This window comes from Mobula hypostoma, chromosome 30, assembly GCF_963921235.1.
Source record: "Mobula hypostoma chromosome 30, sMobHyp1.1, whole genome shotgun sequence".
In the NCBI taxonomy this organism is placed as follows: domain Eukaryota; kingdom Metazoa; phylum Chordata; class Chondrichthyes; order Myliobatiformes; family Myliobatidae; genus Mobula; species Mobula hypostoma.
The window spans coordinates 15,621,386-15,645,591 of NC_086126.1; the positions used below are offsets into that span (position 1 = coordinate 15,621,386).

At 48.1% G+C, this 24,206-nt stretch overlaps 1 protein-coding gene across 1 annotated transcript in view; it reads right to left on the reverse strand.

Moving 5' to 3' along the window:
• LOC134339603 (malate dehydrogenase, cytoplasmic-like) overlaps positions 1–14,120 on the reverse strand; it is a 40,878-nt gene extending 26,758 nt beyond the window's left edge. The window contains exons 1-2 of the mRNA XM_063036259.1: positions 14,115–14,120; positions 5,172–5,270 (exon numbers count right to left, since the gene is read on the reverse strand). Coding sequence (XP_062892329.1) covers positions 5,172–5,270; positions 14,115–14,117 — 102 coding nt within the window. The 5' untranslated portion in view covers positions 14,118–14,120. The remainder of the gene's footprint in view (positions 1–5,171; positions 5,271–14,114) is intronic.
• Between the last annotated feature and the right edge of the window lie 10,086 nt (positions 14,121–24,206).

Sequence of the window (24,206 nt, forward strand, 5' to 3'; positions counted from 1 at the left end):
GGGGAGTAGAATATAAAAGCAAGGAGATAATGCTGAGGCTTTATAAGACACTAGTCAGGCCACACTTGGAGTATTGTCAACAGTTTTGGGCCCCATATCTCAGAAAGGATGTGTTGTCATTGGAGACAAAACATCATTGGAGTCCAGAGGAAGGTCAACCCAGAACTGAAAGGGTTAACATATCAGGAGCATTTGACTGCTTTGGGCCTGTCCTCACTGGCCCAAAGAAGAATATTGGGGTGGGGGCGGGGGGGAGGATCTCATTGAAACCTGCCGAATGTTGAAAGGACTAGATAGAGTGGATGTGGAGAGGATGTTTCCTATGGCTGGGGGTATCCAGAACCGCAGGGCACAGCCTCAAAATTGAGGGGTGACCTTTTAGAACTGAGGTAAGGAGGGATTTTTGTTTAGCCAGAGCGTATGGAATGCTCTGCCACAGACTGTGGTGGAGGCCAAGTCCGTGGGTATATATTAATGCACAAGTCGATAGTTTCAAATAAAATGAACCATTGAGCCCCTCTTACACACCGTGATGGGAATTGAAGCCCAGTCAGTGATCGCTGTAAACCGCGCCCCTCAAACCCCCTTTAAAACTTCCACTCGCACCTTCAGTTTTTGCCTTTTGAGTTTTACACCCCCCTACCCTGGGGAAAAGAACCGTGAACATTCACCTATCCATATCCCTCATGATTTTATGAACCCCTATAAGGTCCCCGTACAGTCCAGAGAGAAGTCCCAGCCCGTCCAATGTCTCCTCATGAGCTAAGCCCTGCAGTCCACCGAAGGGGAGAGGCAGAAGAATGGAAAGAGAGAGGCGAGTCTCATGTTCGACTGCAGGGAGTCGCTGTGCTCTGGGAAGCAGGGTCCACAAAGAACTTCAAAAGAGACTTGGATGGAATGGGGAAATAGAGACCACAATGTATAGGAGCAGAATTAGGCCATTCGGCCCATCGAGCCTGCTGTGATTTCATCATGGCTGATCCATTTTCCCTCTCAGCCCCAAACTCCTGCCTTCTCCCCCCCGTATCCCTTCACGCCCTGACTAATCAAGAACCTATAAACCTCTACCTTAACTATACCCAATTGCTTGGCCTCCACAGCCGCCTGTGGCAACGAATTCCACAGATTCGCCACTCTCCGGCGAAAGAGATCCCTCCTCATCTCCGGTCTAAAAGGACGCCCCTCTATTCTGAGGCTGCGTCCCTCTGGTCCTAGACTCTCCCGCCACAGGAAACATCCTCTCCACATCCACTCTATCACGACCTTTCACCATTCGATAGGTCTCAGTGAGGTCACCCCTCATCCTTCTGAATTCTTGTGCATGCACGCCCAGAGCCTTCAAACGCTCCTCGTGTGAGATGCCGTTTAATCCTGGAATCACTTTCATAAGCTCCAAGACCCGGGCCTCAATACCCCCTTGTCCAATTGGATCCTGGATTTCCTCACTTGTAGACCCCAGTCAGTCTGAATTGGCAAAAACATCTCTTCCCCAATTTCCATCAGCACAGGAGCACCGCAGGGACGTGTACTGAGTCCCCTGCCTCTACTCGCTTTACATCTACGGCTGAGTGGCCAAGTACAGCTCCAACACCGTATACAAGTTTGCTGATGACGCCACTGCTGTGGGCTGTATCGATGATGATGATGATGGTGACCCCTGTTTCCATCCAGGGGGTCAGTGTGGACATGGTGGAGGATTACAAATACCTGGGGATACGAATTGACAATAAACTAGACTGGTCAAAGAACACTGAGGCTGTCTACAAGAAGGGTCAGAGCCGTCTCTATTTCCTGAGGAGACTGAGGTCCTTTAACATCTGCCGGACGATGCTGAGGATGTTCTACGAGTCTGTGGTGGCCAGTGCGATCATGTTTGCTGTTGTGTGCTGGGGCAGCAGGCTGAGGGTAGCAGACACCAACAGAATCAACAAACTCATCCGTAAGGCCAGTGATGTTGTGGGGATGCAACTGGACTCTCTGACGGTGGTGTCTGAAAAGAGGATGCTGTCAAAGTTGCATGCCATCTTGGACAATGCCTCCCATCCACTACATAATGTACTGGTTGGGCACAGGAGTACATTCAGCCGGAGACTCATTCCACCGAGATGCAGCACAGAGCGTCATAGGAAGTCATTCCTGCCTGTGGCCATCAAACTTTACAACTCGTCCCTTGGAGGGTCAGACACCCTGAGCCAATAGGCTGGTCCTGGACTTATTTCCCGGCATAATTTACATGTTACTATTTAACTATTTATGGTTTTATTACTATTTATTATTTATGGTGCAACTGTAAGGAAAACCAATTTCCCCCGGGATCAATAAAGTATGACTATGACTATCAGCACACAGGAGGGAGATTGAAACACTTGGCTGAGTGGTGACACAACAATCTCTCCCTTATTGTCAGTAAGACCATGGAACTGATAGTCGACTTCAGGAGAGGGAAACCAGAGGGCCATGAGCCGGTGCTCATGGGAGGATCAGAGATGGAGAGGGTCAGTAACTTTACATTCCTGGGTGTCACTATCTCAAAGGACCTGTCCTGGACCCATTGTATAAACATAATTGCGAGGAAAGAACAACAGTGCCTCTACTTCCTCAGGAGTCTGCGGAGAATCTGCATGCTGTCAAAAACCTTGGCAAACTTCTATAGATGTGTGGTTGGAAAGTGTGCCGATTGGCTGCATTACAGCCTGGTGTGGGAACGCCAATGACTTTGAGCAGAAAATCCTACAAAAGGTAGCGGATTTGGCCTGGTATGTCACAGGTAAAACCATCCTAACCATTGAGCACATCGACATGAAACGTTGCCGTAGAAAAGCAGCATCCGTCATCAGAGATCCCCACCACCCAGGCCGTGCTCTCTTCTCGCTGCTGCCATCAGGTAGAAGGTACAGAGCCTCAGGACTCGCACCACCAGGTTCAGGAACAGATACTACCCCTCAACCACCAGGCTCTCGAACAAAAGGGGATAGCTACACTCATTTAAGGACCCGTTTATCTTGTTATTTCATGCTTGTTATTTATTGCTATTCATTTGCAGTTTGTTTACGGTTCCTGATGTTTACAGTTCACAGATCCTGTTTACAGTTACTATTCTATAGATTTGCCAAGTATGGCCGCAGGAAAAAGAATCTCAGGGTTGTATATGGTGACATGTATGTACTCTGATAATAAATTGTACTTTGAATCCTCTGCAATCCTTTCAAAGCTGCTCACAATAGTCCAAGTGAGGCCTCATCAGTGCTTTATAAAGTCTTTGCTTTTATAATATAATAGAATTTTATCAGAAACTATACATGTACAAAGATTGACAGGTGCCAATCTGACAATGAGAAACTGAGTTTGAGAATCGTAAAGAGTTCTTAAAAATGAGCCGCAGATCATAGAAACAGTTCGGAACTGTGGTGAGTGAAGTGATCCACGTGGGTTCAGGAGCCTGACGGCTGGAGGGTATTAATTGTTCCTGAACTTGGTGGTGTGCACTTGCAGTAGTGAGAGGAGAGGATGGTGGGGTGGGGGTCCTCGATGATGGATTCTGCTTTCTTGCGGCAGCTCTCCTTCTAGACCTCCCCCATCCCAGCACAGGGGCTCCGCAAGGCTGTGTGCTCAGACCGCCGCTGTTCACACACTGCTGACCCCTGACTGTGTGACGGCGTTCAGTTCCAACCGTGCCAAGATGGCGGACGGCAGAACAGCGGCCCGCCTCGTCAGCAATGATGACCAGAGCTCCCTGCGGAGTGTCGCTGGTTAATCTGCCCTGTACCTGGCAATATTTAATTTAATGCCCTTTCGTTTGTTATTTATGAGTGCTTCATCCGCCGATTTCATCCCCACCTTCGCAAGTTATCGTGTCACAAGCAAGAGAGCGTCCGCAGAGGCTGGAAATCCAAGTAACACACACACACAAAACGCTGGAGGAACTGAGCAGGCCAGGCAGCATCTGTGGAAAGAAGTACAGTCAATGTTTCGGGCCGAGACCCTTTGGAAGGGTTTTGGCCCGAAATGCCAACTGTGCTTTTGTTCTTCGTGGGGAGCGAAGGGCAGGGCAGGGCAAGGCGCAGAGGGCGTCGCGGCCATCCCCTGCAGCCGAGGAAGCCTCCGGCCGTGACAATTCTCCGTGCCACTGCGCCGAGACCTTCGAGGCCGAGGGAGTGGAACTGCCCCTGGTGCGTCAGCTCCCTCGCTGTAAAACTCCTCCCGCACAGGTTTTCTGCCCAGATGAGCCGCACAGACAAGTGTTATTGTCGGAAACGATGGACAACCAACACGTGGATATGATTAGATTAGATTAGATTCAACTTTATTGCCATAGTGCCGAGCACAGATACAAAGCCCATGAAATGCAGTTAGCATCTGACCAGAAATGCAAAGAATAGTGTTATTTACAAAATAACTGTGAATAAAAAGTGCTACAGCACACAAATATAAAAGTACTGAGACAGTACAATACGGGTGCGATACTGCTTAGCGCTGTGATGTGAGGTTCAGCAGGGTCACAGCCTCAGGAAAGAAGCTCTTCCTGTGCCTGCTGGTGCGGGAGCGGAGGCTCCTGTAGCGCCTACCGGATGGCAGGAGAGCTAAAAGTCCATGGTTAGGGTGAGATGCATCCCTGATAATGCTTTTCGCCCTGCCCAGGCAGTGTTTATGGTAGATGTTCTCAGTGGTGGGCAAATGGGTGCTGATAATCCACTGGGCAGTTTTCACCACACGCTGGGGTGTTTTGCGGTCCGATACGGGACAATTGCCATACCACACTGAGAGGCAGTGGGTGAGTACGCTCTCAATGGTACAGGGGTAAAAGTCCGTCAGTATCCTGGGACAGAGGTGAGCTTTCTTGATGCTCCGCAGGAAATAAAGGCACTGTTGTGCCTTTTTGGTCAGGATGGTGGAGTTGAGGGATCAGGTGAGAGCCTCGGAAATGTGGACAAGGAATTTGATGCTCTACTACAGCTCCGTTGATGTAGATGGGGACGTGAGTGTGGCTCCTAGCATGCCTGAAGTAAAGGTATACGATAAACTTGCCTAAACGTGCTCAGTGGTGGGGCGGACTTTGCCTGTGATGGACTGGGCTGTACTGTATCCACCTCTCCCTGCAGAGTGAGAGAACAGAGGGAGGGAGGGAAGGACGGACGGAGGCAGCGGTGACAGACTGGCTCTGCTGTACTTGCCTGCTCTCTCCCGTACACCTCTCCGTTGGCAATGCTGTACAGCAGGGAGTAGGCGACCCGCCCGGCGGCTCCCGTCACCGACACCTTCACCGGCTCAGCCTGCAACGGGACGTGTGAGACAGAAGCTGAGCGCGACCGCACGAGATTGGGTGGCCAGGAGCTCTCTCCCTGCGCCCCCCGTGACGCTCCCACACTCACCCCCCTTCCCCGCAGGCTCCCAGCTTACCTCCTCTGTCACAGGCCATTCAGCCCCTCTGCTTCCCGTTTCTACTCCCCCCTCCCCAACACGATACTGAATATAGGTTTGTTATCAGTTTACGAGAGTGCTTCTCTACTCCTGCCACTTAGCTGAAGATCAGGCCACATTTTTCGCGTCACGAACGCAGAAAAACCGGCTCATGGCAAAGGGCCCGCAGGCTTTTTTCTTGCCGCCGTGTGCATCGAGATAGTAGAGGGGAAAAAAGAAGAGGAAACCGGGAGGTCACGGGCACGGGGGAAGTGCAAAGGTCACGGCGAGGTAGGCTGGGAGAATAAGCAGCGTAGCGGTCAGCACGACGCGTTACAGTACCGGCGACCCGGGGTTCAATCCCTGTCACTGCCTGCAGGGAGCTTGTTCGCTCTCCCCCCGTGACCGCATGGGTTTCTCTGTCTGGTAGGATAATTGGTCATTTAGCCCGGGATTAGGCTAAATCGGGGGGGGGGGCGGGGGGAGGTCGGGGCTTGACAACGTACTCCCTCGCGCCCCGCGGGAGGGAAGTGCAGACATTGCCGGGGCCCGAGTACAGATACTTAAATAATCCTCAGCGACCGGCGAGGTACCGGAGGATTGGACGACAGCCAATGTGGTGCCGCTGTTTAAAAAAGGCTGGAAGCATAAACCAGGAAATTATAGGCAAGTGAGTCCGACATCAGTAGTGGGAAAGTTGTTGGAAGGTATTCTGAGGGACTGGATATATGAGTATTTGGATTGACAGGGACTGATTAAGTCCATAAAGAGTATAAAGTCAGCATGGCTTTGTGCGTGGTAGGTCCAACCAAACTTATAGAGTATTTTGAGGAAAGTGGATGCTGTCTACATGGACTTTAGCAAGGCATTTGACAAGGTCCCACATGAGAGGCTGGTCAAGAAGGTTCAGTCGCTCAGCGTTCAAGATGAGGGAGTAACTTGGATTAGACATTGGCTTTGTGGGAGAAGCCAGGGAGTGGTAGGAGATAATTGCCTCTCTGACTGGAGGCCTGTGACTGGTGGAGTGCCTCAGGGATTGGTACTGGGTCTGTTGTTGTTTGTCATCTGTATCAATGTTCTGGATGATAACGTGGTGAACTGGATGGGCAAATTTCCAGATGTCACCAAGACTGGGGTGCAGTGGACAGCGAGGAAGATTATCATGGTTTGCAGAGGGATCTGGACCAGCGGGTAAAATGGGCTGAAAAATGGCAGATGGAATTTAATATAGGCAAACGTGAGATATTGCACATTGGTAGGACCAGCCAGGGTAGGTCAAACACCGTGAATGGTCAGGCACTGAGGAGTGTGGTAGAACAAAGGGATCTGGGAATTCAGGTTAATAATTCATTGAAAGTGCCATCACAGGTCGACAGGAAGAAAGTTTTTGGCACATTGGCCTTCATAAATCAAGGTATTGAGTATAGGAGGTGGGATGTTATGTTGAAGTTGTTTAAGATGTTGGGAGTATTGTGTGCAGTTTTGGTCACCTACCTACAGGAAAGATGTAAACAAGGTTGAAAGAGTACAGAGAAAATTTACAAGGATGTTGCCAGGTCTGGAGGACCTGAGTTATAAGGAAAGATTGAATAGGTTGGGACTTTATTCCTTGTAGAAGAATGAGGGGAGATTTGATAGAGGGGTATAGAGAGGGTAAATGCAAACAGGCGTTTTCCACTGAGGTTGGGTGGGATGACCACCAGAGGTCATGGGTTAAAGGCTGAAATGTGAGATGTTTAAGGGGAACCTGAGGGGAAAATTCTTCACTCAGAGGTCATGAGAGTGTGGCATAAGCTGCCAGCACAAGTGGTGCATGTGAGATCGATTTGAACGTTTAAGAAAAGTTTGGACGGGTACATGGATGGTAGGGGTATGGAGGGATATGGTCCCAGAGCAGGTCAATGGAAGTAGGTGGTTTAAATGGATTTGGCATGGACTAGATGGGCTGAAGGGCCTGTTTCTGTGACTAAACTCCTCACATTTTGTGGCAGACGCCTGACTGAGGACATTATAGGTTGGGTTCAGCGTTCAGCAGTCTGTTTATGGTTGTCACCATTCTCTGCATAATCTGGGAAGAACTGTCGCTTCCTGCAGAGAGCACAGCAGCGTTAAAGGGGGCTAGAGAATTTCCTTGAAAATATTATGGTGGCCTTCTAGATCTGTTTTCGTCCATGTCACTCAGCTATTATGCATGATCTCTTGATTTTGTGGACAGAATGATTTAAACACGTCTGTGTTTAATAAAAACGCAAACATGGGGAAATCTGCAGGTGCTGGAAATTCAAGCAACACACACAAAACGCTGGTGGACGCAGCAGGCCAGACAGCATCTCTAGGAAGAGGTACAGTCGACGTTTCGGGCCGAGACCCTTTGTCAGGACTAACTGAAAGAAGAGATGGTAAGAGATTTGAAAGTGGGGTGGGGAGGGGGGATCGGAAATGATAGGAGAAGACAGGAGGGGGAGGGATGGAGCCAAGAGCTGGACAGTTGATTGGCAAAAGGGATATGAGGCTGGAGAAGGGAGAGATCATGAGACGGGAGGCCTAGGGAGAAAGAAAGGGGGAGGGGAGTACCAGAGCAAGATTTTTTCTTCTTTTTCTCCCTCTGTCCCTCTCACAGTAACTCCTTGCCTGCTCTCCATCTTCCTCTGGTGCTGCCCTCCCCCTTTCTTTCTCCCTGGGCCTCCTGTCCCATGATCCTCTCATATCCCTTTTGCCTATCACCTGTCCAGCTCTTGGCTCCATCCCTCCCCCTCCTGTCTTCTCCGATCATTTCGGATCTCCCCCTCCCTCTCCCACTTTCAAATCTCTTACTAGCTCTTCTTTCATATTTCAGGGAAATAGGGGATCTGAATGTGTGGCTGAGGAGCTGGTGCGGGAGTGGGGAGGTAGGGGACGAACTGGAAATATAAGAATGGAGTTAAAGGGAAAGCGAGAATAAGAGAAGTTAAGAAAGACAACAGAGTTAAAGGGGCAGAAAGCTCAGGAAGGGATCGGAGAGTACGGCCAAGTGCAATAGGAATCGATATGAAAGGTGAGGGGAGTAAAAGTATTACTTTAACTGGATTTAAAGAATTAATGCATGGAGTATAAGAAATAAAGTGGATGAGCTTGAGGCTCAGTTGGAAATTGGCAAGTATGATGTTGTGGGAATAACAGAGACATGGCTGCAACAGGACCGGGGCTGGGAAATGAATATTCAGGGATATACATCCTATCGAAAGGACAAACAACTGGAATTCTGCAGATGCTGGAAATTCAAGCAACACACATCAAAGTTGCTGGTGAACGCAGCAGGCCAGGCAGCATCTCTAGGAAGAGGTACAGTCGACGTTTCAGGCCGAAACCCTTCGTCAGCACTAACTGAAGGAAGAGTTAGTAAGGGATTTGAAAGTGGGGTTGGGAGGGGGAGATCCAAAATGATAGGAGAAGACAGGAGGGGGAGGGATGGAGCCAAGAGCTGGACAGGTGATAGGCAAAAGGGATACGAGAGGATCATGGGACAGGAGGTCTGGGAAGAAAGACAAGGGGGGGGGACCCAGAGGATGGGCAAGGGGTATATTCAGAGGGGCAGAGGGAGAAAAAGGAGAGTGAGAGAAAAAATGTGTGTATAAAAATAAGTAACAGATGGGGTACGAGGGGGAGGTGGGGCATTAGCGGAAGTTAGAGAAGTCGATGTTTATGCCATCAGGTTGGAGGCTACCCAGACGGAATATAAGGTGTTGTTCCTCCAACCTGAGTGTGGCTTCATCTTTACAGTAGAGGAGGCCGTGGATAGACATGTCAGAATGGTAATGGGATGTGGAATTAAAATGTGTGGCCACTGAGAGATCCTGCTTTCTCTGGCAGACAGAGCGTAGGTGTTCAGCAAAGCGGTCTCCCAGTCTGCGTCGGGTCTCGCCAATATATAAAGGGCCACATCGGGAGCACCGGACGCAGTATGTCACCCCAGCCGACTCACAGGTGAAGTGTCGCCTCACCTGGAAGCACTGTTTGGGGCCCTGAATGGTGGTAAGGGAGGAAGTGTAAGGGCATGTGTAGCACTTGTTCCACTTACACGGATAAGTGCCAGGAGGGAGATCAGTGGGGAGGGATGGGGGGGACGAATGGACAAGGGAGTCGCGTAGGGAGCAATCCCTGCGGAAAGCGGGGGGGGGGAGGAAAAGATGTGCTTAGTGGTGGGATCCCGTTGGAGGTGGCGGAAGTTACGGAGAATAATATGTTGGACCCGGAGGCTGGTGGGGTGGTATACGGAGAATAATATGTTGTTCCCCCCCCATCCCTCCCCACTGATCTCCCTCCTGGCACTTATCCGTGTAAGCGGAACAAGTGCTACACATGCCCTTACACTTCCTCCCTCACCACCATTCGGGGCCCCAGACAGTCCTTCCAGGTGAGGCGACACTTCACCTGTGAGTCGGCTGGGGTGATATACTGCATCCCGTGCTCCCGATGTGGCCTTCTATATATATTGGCGAGACCCAACGCAGACTGGGAGACCGCTTTGCTGAACACCTACGCTCTGTCTGCCAGAGAAAGCAGGATTTCCCGGTGGCCACACATTTTAATTCCACATCCCATTCCCATTCTGACATGTCTATCCACGGCCTCCTCTACTGTAAAGATGAAGCCACACTCAGGTTGGAGGAACAACACCTTATATTCCGTCTGGGTAGCCTCCAACCTGATGGCATGAACATCGACTTCTCTAACTTCCGCTAATGCCCCACCTCCCCCTCGTACCCCATCTGTTACTTATTTTTATACACACATTCTTTCTCTCACTCTCCTTTTTCTCCCTCTGTCCCTCTGAATATACCCCTTGCCCATCCTCTGGGTTTCCCCCCGCCCTCCTTGTCTTTCTCCCCGGACCTCCTGTCGCATGATCCTCTTGTATCCCCTTTGCCAATCACCTGTCCAGCTCTTGGCTCCATCCCTCCCCCTCCTGTCTTCTCCTATCATTTTGGATCTCCCCCTCCCCCTCCAACTTTCAAATCTCTTACTCACTTTTCCTTCAGTTAGTCCTGACGAAGGGTCTCGGCCTGAAACGTCGACTGTACCTCTTCCTAGAGATGCTGTCTGGCCTGCTGCGTTCACCAGCAACTTTGATGTCTATCGAAAGGACAGACAGGTTGGCAGAGGGGGTTGGGGTGGCTCTGTTGGTGAGGAATGAAATTCAGTCACTTGTGAGGGGGGACATAGAATCAGGAGACGTGGAGTCAGCATGGATCGAACTGAGAAATTCTAAGGGTAGAAAGACCCTAATGGGAGTTATCTACAGACCCCCAAACAGTAGTCTGGATATAGGGTGCAAGTTGAATCAAGAGTTAAAATTGGCATGTCACAAAGGTAATTCTACGGTTGTTATGGGGATTTCAACATGCAGGTAGACTGGAGGAATCAGGTTGGTGCTGGACCCCAAGAAAGGGAGTTTGTGGAGTCCCTCCGAGATGGATTCTTAGAGCAGCTTGTAGTGGAGCCTATCAGAGAGAACGCAATTCTAGATTTAGTGTTGTGTAATGAGCCAGATTTGATAAGGGAACTCGAGGTAAAGGAGCCATTAGGAGGTAGTGACCATAATATGATGTTTTAATCTACAATTTGAGAGGGAGAAGGGAAGATCGGAAGTGTCAGTATTACAGTTGAACAAAGGGGACTATGGACCCATGAGGGAGGAGTTGACTGGAAAGATAACCTAGCAGGGATGACAGTGGAACAACAATGGCAAGTGTTTCTGGGAATAATACAGAGGGTGCAGGATCAGTTCATTCCAAAGAGGAAGAAAGGTTCTAAGGGGAGTAAGGGGCAACCGTGTATGACAAGGGAAGTCAAGGACAGTATAAAAATAAAAGAGAGGAAGTATAACATAGCAAGGATGAGCGGGAAGCCAGAGGATTGGGAGACTTTTAAGGAGCAACAAAAGATAACTAAAAAGGCAATGGTGGGGGGGGGGGAAGATGAGGTACAAAGGTAAGCTAGTCAGGAATATAAAGGAGGATAGTAAAAGCTTCTTTAGGTATGTGAAGAGGAAAAAATTAGTTAAGACCAAAGTTGGGCCCTTGAAGACAGAAATGGGTGAATTTATTATGGGAAACAAGGAAATGGCAGACGAGCTGAACAGGTATTTTGGCTCTGTCTTCACTAGGGAAGACACAAACAATCTCCCAGATGTAATAGTGGCCGGAGGACCTAGGGTAACAGAGGAACTGAAGGAAATTCACATCAAGCACAAAATGGTGTTGGGTAAACTGATGGGACTGAAGGCTGATAAATCCCCAGGGCCTGATGGTCTGCATCCCAGGGTACTTAAGGATGTGGCTCTAGAAATCGTGGACACATTGGTAATCATTTTCCAATGTTCTATAGATTCAGGATCAGTTCCTGCGGATTGGAGGGTAGCTAATGTTATCCCACTTTTTAAGAAAGGAGGGAGAGAGAAAACAGGCAATTATAGACCAGTTAGTCTGACATCAGTGGTGGGGAAGATGCTGGAATCAATTATAAATGATGAAATAGCGGCATATTTGGATAGCAGTGGCGGGATAGGTCTGAGTCAGCATGGATTTACGAAGGGGAAATCATGCTTGACTAATCTTCTGGAATTTTTTGAGAATTTAACTATGAAAATGGACAGGGGAAAACCAGTGGATGTAGTGTACTTGGACTTTCAGAAAGCCTTTGATAAGGTCCCACATAGGAGATTAGTGGGCAAAATTAGAGCAAATGGTATTGGGTGTAGGGTACTGACATGGATAGAAAATTGGTTGGCAGACAGGAAACAAAGAGTAGCGTTTAACGGGTCCCTTTCGGAATGGCAGATGGTGGGTGACCAGTGGGGTACTGCAGGGTTCAGTGCTGGGACTGCAGCTATTTACAATACATATTAATGATTTAGATGAAGGGATTAAAAGTAACATTAGCAAATTTTCAGATGACACAAAGCTGGGTGGCAGTGTGAAATGTGAAGAGGATGTTATGAGAATGCAGGGTGACTTGGACAGGTTGGGTGAGTGGGCAGATGCAGTTTAATGTGGATAAATGTGAGGTTATCCACTTTGGTGGCAAGAACAGAAAGGCAGATTACTATCTGAATGGTGTCAAGTTAGGAAAAGGGGAAGTACAACGAGATCTAGGTGTCCTTGTTCATCAGTCACTGAAAGGAAGCATGCAGGTACAGCAGGCAGTGAAGAAAGCTAATGGCATGCTGGCCTTCATAACAAGGAGAGTTGAGTATAGGAGCAAAGAGGTCCTTCTGCAGTTGTACAGGGCCCTGGTGAGACCACACCTGGAGTATTGTGCACAGTTTTGGTCTCCAAATTTGAGGAAGGACATTCTTGCTATTGAGGGAGTGCAGCGTAGGTTCACGAGGTTAATTCCCGGGATGGCGGGACTGTCATATGTTGAAAGATTGGAGGGACACCGGAATTAAGAAGAATGAGAGGGGATCTGATTGAAACATATAAGATTATTAAGGGATTGGACACGCTAGAGGCAGGAAACATGTTCCTGATGTTGGGGGAGTCCAGAACCAGAGGCCACAGTTTAAGAATAAGGGGTAGACCATTTAGAACGGAGTTGAGGAAAAACTTTTTCACACAGAGGGTTGTGGTTCTGTGGAATGCTCTGCCTCAGAAGGCAGTGGAGGCCAATTCTCTGGATTCTTTCAAGAAAGAGTTAGATAGAGCTCTTAAAGATAGCGGAGTGAAGGGATATGGGGAGAAGGCAGGAACAGGTTACTGATTGTGGATGATCAGCCATGATCACAGTGAATGGTGGTGCTGGCTCAAAGGGCTGAATGGCCTACTCCTGCACCTATTGTCTTTCAGTTAGTCCTGATGAAGGGTCTTGGCCCGAAACGTCAACTGTGCTTCTTCGTATGGATGCTGTCTGGCCTGTTGCGTTCCACCAGCATTTCGTGTGCGTTGTCCGTGTTTCATATATTTTTCAAGTTATTGTTGAAAGAGTCAACTATTTAATTTACTGAGCAGTTTGGGTCACATGGGTCAGATAAGCTAGCCAGTTTGTAGAATTTAGCTCGTGTTGCAGCATCAGGAAACACGTTTCCCTGACTCTAGCTCCAGCAGCACGGCTGTCTCAGAGCCAACTCCTGATTTAGTTAGTGCAATGGTGCAACTCAACCCCAGTGAGGTGGGAGACTGGGGCAAATGCAGGCTCCAACTAGTCTTCCAAGTCCGGTACAACTTGCAGCCAATCGTACACCAGACAGCGACATGCAGCCAATCATGGGGCTTGCTTCAATCCACAGCCAATCAAAATAGCTTACAACCATATACGCCCAATCACAGGGGCATTAAGTGGCACAGCGTGCGGCAATTGGCAACAAATCACGTGGTATTCAACTGAAAGCAACCAATTACACGAGCAGAAGATAGCCAATCATAAAATAGAACCGGATCTTCCAGCCTCCAATCACACGTCGGTTAGAGACTTCACCCCGCCCCCGGTGTGGTGATTGACGTATCGGGCGACCAAACAGCTGATGAAATGCCAGCTACGGGTCGTTCTCCGCCCCCCCTCCTTCCCCCCGAGCCTTGGGCCTAAACCGCGGTCAGCAACCTCGCTGCAGACGACCGCTCAGCGAGTTCCTGCTCGGCTTGTGGCTCGGCGCGGCCTCAGCCACGACGGGGACCCCCGGGACCCCCAGACCCCCTCCATTCAGTCAGCACCGTGCCGGGACCGCTCGAAGACGAACTCACCATTGCCGTGACGCCAAGGGACTGACCCCGCCCCCTGACGACTAGCTCCGCCCCCAGACAACAGAACCCGCCCATTTAGGCCCCGCCCCTCATTGGAATTTAAAGGGACCACCCCCCTCTCCTAAGGCTTCAAAGAGGGAGATGTGGGTCGTTTCCTAGTGTCCCCCTGCAGAAGCTCTGGGTGGGGTTTTCCTGCCTCATTGTTGCCCCCTCGCCTTTACCCCATTCACCAGCTTTGTTTGAGAGAGCTCCAGCGAGCAGTGATCAGACCAGTGGATCAGAATCGAGTTTAATATCTCCGGCATATGTCATGAAATTTGTTAACTTTACAGCAGCAGCATAATACATAATAAATAAATATAGAGAAGAAAAGCTGAATTACAGTCAGTATATATAGCTCCATCAAGTCGTGCAAAATCAGAAATAAAAAAGTAGTGGGTTCAATGTCCATTCAGGAATCGGATGGCAGAGGGGAAGAAGCTGTTCCTGAATCATTGAGTGTGGGTCTGCGGGCTCCTGTACCTCCTTCCTGTTGGTAGCAATGAGGAGAAGGCATGTCCCGGGTGATGGGGGTCCTTAATGATGGACGCCGCCTTTCTGAGACGCCGCTCCGTGAAGATGTCCTGGATCCCACGGAGGCTGGTGCCCATGACAGAGCTAAGTTTATAAGTTTCTGCAACTTACTTCAATCTTATGTAGTAGCCCCAATCCCATAGCAGACGGTGATGCAGCCAGTCAGAATGCTCTCCACAGAACATCCGTAGAAGTTTTTGAGTGTTTTAGGTGACAAACCAAATCTCCCCAAGCTCCTCATGAAATATGGCCGCTGTCTTGCCTTCATCGATATGTCGGGACCAGGCTAGGTTAGGTCCAGGTGAGGCTGTTACTATCCATTTGCCTGACGTGATCACCAGTTCTGAAATCAGTCGTAACACTCGCCACTAAATGCAACTTAAAAAAAAATCAGGTAATCGGAAATATGATGGAAATACACAGCAGGTCAGGCTGGGTTTGTAATTTATATATAAACAATTGGAATATGAATGAGCAAGGCAGAGTTAGTAAGTTTATAGTTGATACCGATGTTAGATGGAGTTGTACAGAGTGTAAAAGGTTATGATAAATTGCAGGGGAGTCTTGATGAGCTGGGAACGTGATCTGTTTTTTTTTCTGCGAGTGAGAGGGTCGGGATTGTTATTGTCCCTTGATTTTTTTCTGCTGAGGAGGGGGTGGAGATTCGTTGCTATTGTCGCTGTTTTTTTTTCCTGCGGTGGTGGGGAGGAAGGATAGGTTTTTTTGGGGGGGGGTGTTGCGAAATTTGTTTATTTTACTTCATCGTGCGGGGGAGTTGGTGGGTGGTCTTTCTGTAGTTCGAGGCTATCGGGAGAGGACAAATATCAGAGTTGAATTGTACTTGTATAACTTGACAATAAAACGAACCGTTGAAGATTGGTATAATTTGTGCATCATATAGACAATTGTGAGATATTGTGTTTAGCTATTAAAACTAAATCGTAACGGCATCCTATAAATTTCTTGCCCCAAGCGGTTAACTCGATCAACCATTCCAGTTAATCCCCCACTGCCCTCTATCTATTACCCCGGTGTCTGCACTGTAAACCACTGTGTATAATGCTGTTTATGTTGTAAACACCTGCTGGAATGTATACATTTTATTCTGTATCTGTACTTTAAACGCAAACTTTACACAAGAACATAAGAAACGGGAGCAGGAGTCGGTCATCTGGCCCGTCGAGCCTGCTGCGCCATTCAATAAGATCATGGCTGATCTGACCACAGACTCATCTCCACCCACCTGCCTTTTCCCCATAACCCTTAATTCCCCTACTATGCAAAAATCTATCCAACCTTGTCTTAAATATATTTACTGAGGCAGCCTCCACTGCTTCATTGGGCAGAGAATTCCACAGATTCACCACTCTCTGGGTAAAGCAGTTCCTCCTCATCTACTCCCCCGAACCTTGAGGCTACGTCCCCTAGTTCTAGTCTCACCCACCAGTGGAAACAACTTTCCTGCCTCTATCTTATCTATCCCTTTCATAATTTTATATGTTTTTATAAGTTCTCCTCTCATTTTTCTGAATTCCAGCAAGTACAGTCCCAGGTGACTCAATCTCTCCTCATAGTCTAACCCCCTCGTCTCTGGTGAACCTCCTCTGCACCGTCTCCAAAGCCAGTAGATCCTTCCTCAAGTACGGAGACCAGAACTGCACGCAGTACTCCAGGTGCAGCCTCACCAGTCCCCTGTACAGTTGCAGCATAACCTCCCTGCTCTTAGATTCAATCCCTCTAGCAACGAAGGCTGATATCCCATTTGTCTTTTTGATAGCCTGCTGCATCTGCAAACCAAACCAAACTTTAGTGACCCAAACTTTATTTGTATGCAACTTTTTCTTTGAAATGATTGAATATTGGTGTTTTTCTCTGTTGTATGTTGTGCCAACACTGCAGATTCCTAATGATACACGTGAATGTGTGTGGTGACTAAAGCTGATCCTCGATCTTCAAGAAATCACACCGGGGTAGGACTTGAATAGCGAGTGGTGGAGACGGGCGGATTGAGGGCCGGTGTCACGGCAGGAGACCCGTGTGCCGTCGGGGGAGTCGGAATATCTACGGCTGTGTGCCCCAGAGACCCGAGCTCTTTGGGCACAGAGCTCGGAAAAAGCGAAGTGGCAGACTTTTAAAATCGTAAACCAGTGAGTTGTTTCTTTTATGTCTCCCCTCTCGCTGTGAAACAGAGACATCTCTTTCTCCCTGTGGTACATCGAATACCGGGTGAACAGTACAGTCTTTGGGGTAACTGCAAGTCTGTGTCTTTGCTGTTGCTTTGCTCACACTCGAGTGCTCGGTGGCGGGTGCCAATGCTTTTTTTCCTGGTGGGGGGAGGAGGGATTGTTGCTTGCTGCCGCTAACACGTGGGAGGAAGGAGAACTGGGGGGGGTACTGTGGGGTTCTGACATTTAACTGTCGTTCATTCTTTGGAGCACTCCTCTGTTTTTGTGGATGTTCGTGAAGCAAAAGCATTTCAGGATGTATATTGTATACATATAACCATATAACAATTACAGCACAGAAACAGGCCATCTTGACCTTTCTAGTCCATGCTGAACTCTTACTCTCTCCTAGTCGCACTGACCTGCACTCAGCCCATAACCCTCCATTCCTTTCCTGTCCATATATCTATCCAATTTAACTTTAAACGACAACATCGAACCTGCCTCAACCACTTCTGCTGGAAGCTCGTTCCACACAGCTACCACTCTCTGAGTAAAGAAGTTCCCCCTCATGTTACCCCTAAACTTTTGCCCTTTAACTCTCAACTCACGTCCTCTTGTTTGAATCTCCCCCACTCTCAATGGAAAAAGCCTATCCACGTCAACTCTATCTATCCCCCTCATAATTTTAAATACCTCTATCAAATCCCCCCTCAATCTTCTACGCTCCAAAGAATAAAGACCTAACTTGTTCAACCTTTCTCTGTAACTTAGGAGATGAAACCCAGACAACATTTTAGTAAATCTCCTCTGTACTCTCTCAATTTTATTGACACCTTTCCTATAATTCGGTGACCAGAACTGTACACAATACTCCAAATTTGGCCTTACCAATGCCTTATACAATTTCAACATTACATCCCAACTCCTATACTCAATTTCTGTGACATTAACTGTACCTTTTGACACCCTTGAGATTAGAGATGAGCTATATTCGTTGCACGCACTTTGAAGCACACAGTGAAATGTTATCAGTTTGTATCAAATCAAATGAGCGAGGATTGTGCTGTGGGGGCAGCATGCTTCTGGCGTGACCACGAACACTGACCTGTACACCTTCGCAACGTGGGAGGAAGTTGGAGCATTCAGAGGAAACCCACGTGCTCAGACAGAGGAAGCATAAGAGGTTTATAAGATTATGAGAGGCATAAAAAGAGTGGACAGAGAGTATCTGTTTCCCGGGGTTGAAATGTCTCATACCAGAGAGCATGTATTGAAGGTGAGGGGGGGGGATGTGAACATAGATATAAACATGGAAAATAGGTGCAGGAGTAGGCCATTCGGCCCTTCGAGCCTGCACCGCCATTCAGTACGATCATGGCTGATCATCCAACTCAGAACCCTGTACCTGCCTTCCCTCCATACCCCCTGATCCTTTTAGCCACAAGGGCCATATCTAACTCCCTCTTAAATATAGCCAATGAACTGGCCTCAACTGTTTCCTGTGGCAGAGAATTCCACAGATTCACCACTCTCTGTGTGAAGAAGTTTTTCCTCATCTCGATCCTAAAAGGCTTCCCCTTTATCCTCAAACTGTGACCCCTTGTTCTGGACTTCCCCAACATCGGGAACAATCTTCCTGCATCTAGCCTGTCCAATCCCTTTAGGATCTTATACGTTTCAATCAGATCCCCCCTCAATCTTCTAAATTCCAACGAGTCCAAGCCCAGTTCATCCAGTCTTTCTTCATATGAAAGTCCTGCCATCCCAGGAATCAATCTGGTGAACCTTCTTTGTACTCCCTCTATGGCAAGGATGTCTTTCCTCAGATTAGGGGACCAAAACTGCACACAATACTCCAGGTGTGGTCTCACCAAGGCCTTGTACAACTGCAGTAGTACCTCCCTGCTCCTGTACTCGAATCCTCTTGCTATAAATGCCAGCATACCATTCGCCTTTTTCACCGCCTGCTGTACCTGCATGCCCACTTTCAATGACTGGTGTAATTTTTGTCACTCAGAGAGTGGTGGATGGCTGGAATGTGGTGCCTGGTACGGTGGGAGAGGCAAATGTATTAGAGGCCTATAAGAGACGTTTGGGTCGGCACGTCGATGTGGAGAGCGCGCTGACCGGCTGCGTGACTGGGTGGGGGCTGCTACCGCTCAGGATCGAAGTAAGCTGCAGAAAGTTGTGGAATTAGTCAGCTCCATCGTGGGCACTAGTCTCCGCAGTATCTAGCAGAACCAGTGCCACACCTCCTCCCTCGCTACCATTCGGGGCCCCAAACAGTCCCGCCAGCTGAGGTGACTCTTCACCTGCGAGTCTGCCGGGGTCACCTACTGTGTCCGGTGCTCCTGGCGCGGCCCCCAGTACATCAGTGAGACCCGACGTAGATTGGGAGACCGTTTCGCCGAGCACCTACGCTCCGTCCGCAGTAGAAGCCGGATCTCCCAGCGGCCACCCATTTTAATTCCACTTCCCATTCCCATTCCGATATGTCCATCCATGGCCTCCTCCACTGTCGTGATGAGGCCTCACTCAGGTTGGAGGAATAACACCTTATATTCCGTCCGGGTAGCCCCCCAGCCTGATGGAATGAATATCGTCTGGGCCATTGGAACCAGTTCCGGAGGAAGTGAGACAGCTACAAACAGGACGGTCTGCACCTGGGCTGGACTGGAACCAATGTCCTAGGGGAAGAGTTTGCTACTGTTGTTCAGGAGGATTTAAACTAATGTGGCAGGGGGATGGGAACAAGCGCAGAGAGACAGAGGGGTGTAAAATGAGGGTAGAAGCAAAAAGTAGTAAGGTGAAATGTAAAAGTGGCAGGCAGGCAAATCCAGGGCAAAAATCAAAAAGGGCCACTTTTCAACATAATTGTATAAGGGCTAAGAGTGCTGTAAAAGCAAGCCTGAAGGCTTTGTGTGTCAATGCGAGGAGCATTCGTAACAAGGTGGATGAATTGAATGTGCAGATAGTTATTAATGATTATGATATAGTTGGGATCACAGAGACGTGGCTCCAGGGTGATCAAGGATGGGAGCTCAACATTCAGGGATATTCAATATTCAGGAGGGATAGACATGAAAGAAAAGGAGGTGGGGTAGCGTTGTTGGTTAGAGAGGAGATTAACACAATAGAAAGGAAGGACATAAGCCGGGAAGATGTGGAGTCGATATGGGTCGAGCTGCATAACACTAAGAGGCAGAAAGCGCTGGTGGGAGTTGTGTACAAGCCACCTAACAGTAGTAGTGAGGTTGGGGATAACATTAAACAGGAAATTAGAAATGCGTGCAATAAAGGAACAGCAGTTATAATGGGTAACTTCAATCTACATATAGATTGGGTGAACCGAATTGGTAAGGGTGCTGAGGGAGAGGATTTCTTGGAATGTATGCGGGATGGTTTTTTGAACCAACATGTCGAGGAACCAAATAGAGAGCAGGCTATTCTAGACTGGGTTTTGAGCAATGAGGAAGGGTTAATTAGCAATCTTGTCGTGTGATGCCCCTTGGGTAAGAGTGACCATAATATGGTGGAATTCTTCATTAAGATGGAGAGTGACATAGTTAATTCAGAAACAAAGGTTCTGAACTTAAAGAGGGGTAACTTTGAAAGTATGAGACGTGAATTAGCTAAGATAGACTGGCAAATGATACTTAAAGGGTTGATGGTGGATATGCAATGGCAAGCATTTAAAGATCGCATGGATGAACTACAACAATTGTTCATCCCAGTTTGGCAAAAGAATAAATCAAGGAAGGTAGTGCACCTGTGGCTGACAAGAGAAATTAGGGATAGTATCAATTCCAAAGAAGAAGCATACAAATTAGCCAGAAAAAGCGGCTCACCTGAGGACTGGGAGAAATTCAGAGTTCAGCAGAGGAGGACAAAGGGCTTAATTTGGAAGGGGAAAAAAGATTATGAGGGAAAACTGGCAGGGAACATAAAAACTGACTGTAAAAGCTTTTATACATATGTGAAAAGAAAAAGATTGGTTAAGGCAAATGTAGGTCCCTTACAGTCAGAAACAGGTGAATTGATCATGCGGAACAAGGACATGGCAGACCAATTTAATAACTACTTTGGTTCTGTCTTCACTAAGGAGGACATAAATAATGTTCCAGAAATAGTAGGGGACAGAGGGTCCAGTGAGATGGAGGAACTGAGCAAAATACATGTTAGTAGGGAAGTGGTGTTAGGTAAATTGAAGGGATTGAAGGCAGATAAATCCCCAGGGCCAGATGGTCTGCATCCTAGAGTGCTTAAGGAAGTAGCCCAAGAAATAGTAGATGCATTAGTGATAATTTTTCAAAACTCTTTAGATTCTGGATTAGGTCCTGAGGATTGGAGGGTGGCTAATGTAACCCTGCTTTTTAAAAAAGGATGGAGAGAGAAACCAGGGAATTATAGACCGATTAGCCTGACATCGGTGGTGGGGAAAATGCTGGAGTCAGTTATCAAAGATGTGATAACAGCACATTTGGAAAGCGGTGAAATCATTGGACAAAGTCAGCATGGATTTGTGAAAGGAAAATCAAGTCTGACGAATCTCATAGAATTTTTTGAGGATGTAACTAGTAGAGTGGATAGGGGAGAACCAGTGGATGTGGTATATTTGGATTTTCAAAAGGCTTTTGACAAGGTCCCACACAGGAGTTTAGTGTGCAAACTTAAAGCACACGGTATTGGGGTAAGGTATTGATGTGGATAGAGAATTGGTTAGCAGACAGGAAGCAAAGAGTGGGAATAAACAGGACCTTTTCAGAATGGCAGGCGGTGACTAGTGGGGTACCGCAAGGTTTAGTGCTGGGACCCCAGTTGTTTACAATATATACTAATGATTTAGATGAGGGAATTAAATGCAGCATCTCCAAGTTTGCAGATGACATGAAGCTAGGTGGCAGTGTTAGCTGTGAGGAGGATGCTAAGAGGATGCAGGGTGACTTGGATAGGTTAGGTGAGTGGGCAAATTCATGGCAGATGCAATTTAATGTGGATAAATGTGAGGTTATCCACTTTGGTGGCAAGAACAGGAAAACAGATTATTATCTGAATGGTGGCCGATTAGGAAAAGGGGAGGTGCAACGAGACCTGGGTGTCATTATACACCAGTCATTGAAAGTGGGCATGCAGGTACAGCAGGCAGTGAAAAAGGCGAATGGTATGCTGGCATTTATAGCAAGAGGATTCGAGTACAGGAGCAGGGAGGTACTACTGCAGTTGTACAAGGCCTTGGTGAGACCACACCTGGAGTATTGTGTGCAGTTTTGGTCCCCTAATCTGAGGAAAGACATCCTTGCCATAGAGGGAGTACAAAGAAGGTTCACCAGATTGATTCCTGGGATGGCAGGACTTTCATATGAAGAGAGACTGGATCGGCTAGGCTTATACTCGCTGGAATTTAGAAGATTGAGGGGGGATCTTATTGAAATGTATAAAATTCTAAAGGCATTGGACAGGCTAGATGCAGGAAGATTGTTCCTGATGTTGGGGAAGTCCAGAACGAGAGGTCACAGTTTGAGGATAAAGGGGAAGCCTTTTAGGACCGAGATGAGGAAAAACTTCTTCACACGGAGAGCGGTGAATCTGTGGAATTCTCTGCCACAGGAAACAGTTGAGGCCAGTTCATTGGCTATATTTAAGAGGGAGTTAGATATGGCCCTTGTGGCTAAAGGGATCAGGGGGTTTGGAGAGAAGGCAGGTACAGGGTTCTGAGTTGGATGATCAGCCATGATCATACTGAATGGCAGTGCAGGCTCGAAGGGCTGAATGGCCTACTCCTGCACCTATTTTCTGTTTCTATGATTTCTCAAATTTCTGATAATGGCCCCCCGTCACTATTCCTCATCTCCTTGCCTGCCCATCACTCCTCCCCCCTTTTCTTTCTTCCCTGGCCTTCTGTCCTCTCCTATCAGACTCCCCCTTCTCCAGCCCTGTACCTCTTTCACTGATGAACCTCTCAGCTCTTTACTTCACCCCCTCCCTCTCCCCGTTTCATCTATCACCTTGTGTTTCTCCTTTCCCTCCCCCCTCTTTTTAAAGCTACTCCTCCTCCTCATCTTCTTGTCCAGTCTCGGCTTGAAATGTCGACCGCGCCTTTTTACCACGAATGCTGCCTGGCCTGCTGAGTTCCTCCAGCATTTTGTGCGCGTTGCTCGGATTTCCAGCGTCTGCAGATTTTCTCTCGTTTCCGCAGTATCCAGGACATCTTCAGAAAGGCAGCGTCCATCATTAAGGACCCCCGTCACCCAGGACATGCCCTCTTCTCATTGTCACCATCAGGGAGGAGGTACAGGAGCCTGAAGGCACACACTCAACGATTCAGGAACAGCTTCTTCCCCTCTGCCATCCGATTCCTGAATGGACATTGGACCCATGATCACTACCTCAATACTTTCGTATATCTGCTTCTGCACCACTTAAACTGTTTAATATGCATATATATATTTAACGTAACTCAGTTTTGTTTCAAATTTCACAACATATGCTGATCATTCTGAATATGAGGAGGTGGAGAGTGTTTTTGATTTGATTTTTTGCCGGTTCGGTACATTTTTGCCCCTCGGTTCCCTTTTAAATCTTTCATCTCTCACTTCAAACTTGTACCTTCCAGTTTTAAAACTCGCATCCTCCTGCCGGAGGTGGGGGGAAGAGACAATGTGTGTTCACCCTATAATTGTGGTTGAGGGGTGAAAGGTGAAAGTTTAAGGGGGACCAGAGACACAAGTCCTTCACTCAGAGGCTGGAGAGAGTGCGGAAGGAGACGCCAGTGGAAATGGTAGCCGGTGAAATGCCGATTGGCTGGCAACATTTCAGAGAAGTAGCGTCAAGATGTGGCGTGGAGGACCGGTCCAGGAGCAGCTCGATGGGACCATGGGTCTGGCATGGACTAGATGGGTCTAGGGGCCTGTTTCTGTGCTTTAGTGTCGAATGACTCCACGAGTTAAGTCCTAGCCTCTCCCTTGAAGTCAGGCCCTCAACCCTTGGAAGGTATTGGAATAGGGGTGGGGAGAAACAGTGTTCAAGAGGTAGGCCTCTGCCTTAATGGACCTGGACTCTGGTTTTTATATTCTGTGTTTTTCACCTGTTCTCTGTGTGGGGAGGGGTCGATATTCTTGTTGCGTTGTGTGTGGGGAGAGGAGGATTCAGGTGCCAAAGTTCTTATTACATTTCGTGCAGCGGGGGGGGGGGGGTGAGAATATCCTCTTCACATCCATTCTTTCAAGGCCTTTCACCATTTGAGGTCACCCCTCATTCTTCTGAATACAGGCCCAGAGCCAGCAAATGCTCTTCACATGACAAGCCGTTCAATCCTGGAATCGTTTTCGTGAACCTCCTATAAACCCTCTCC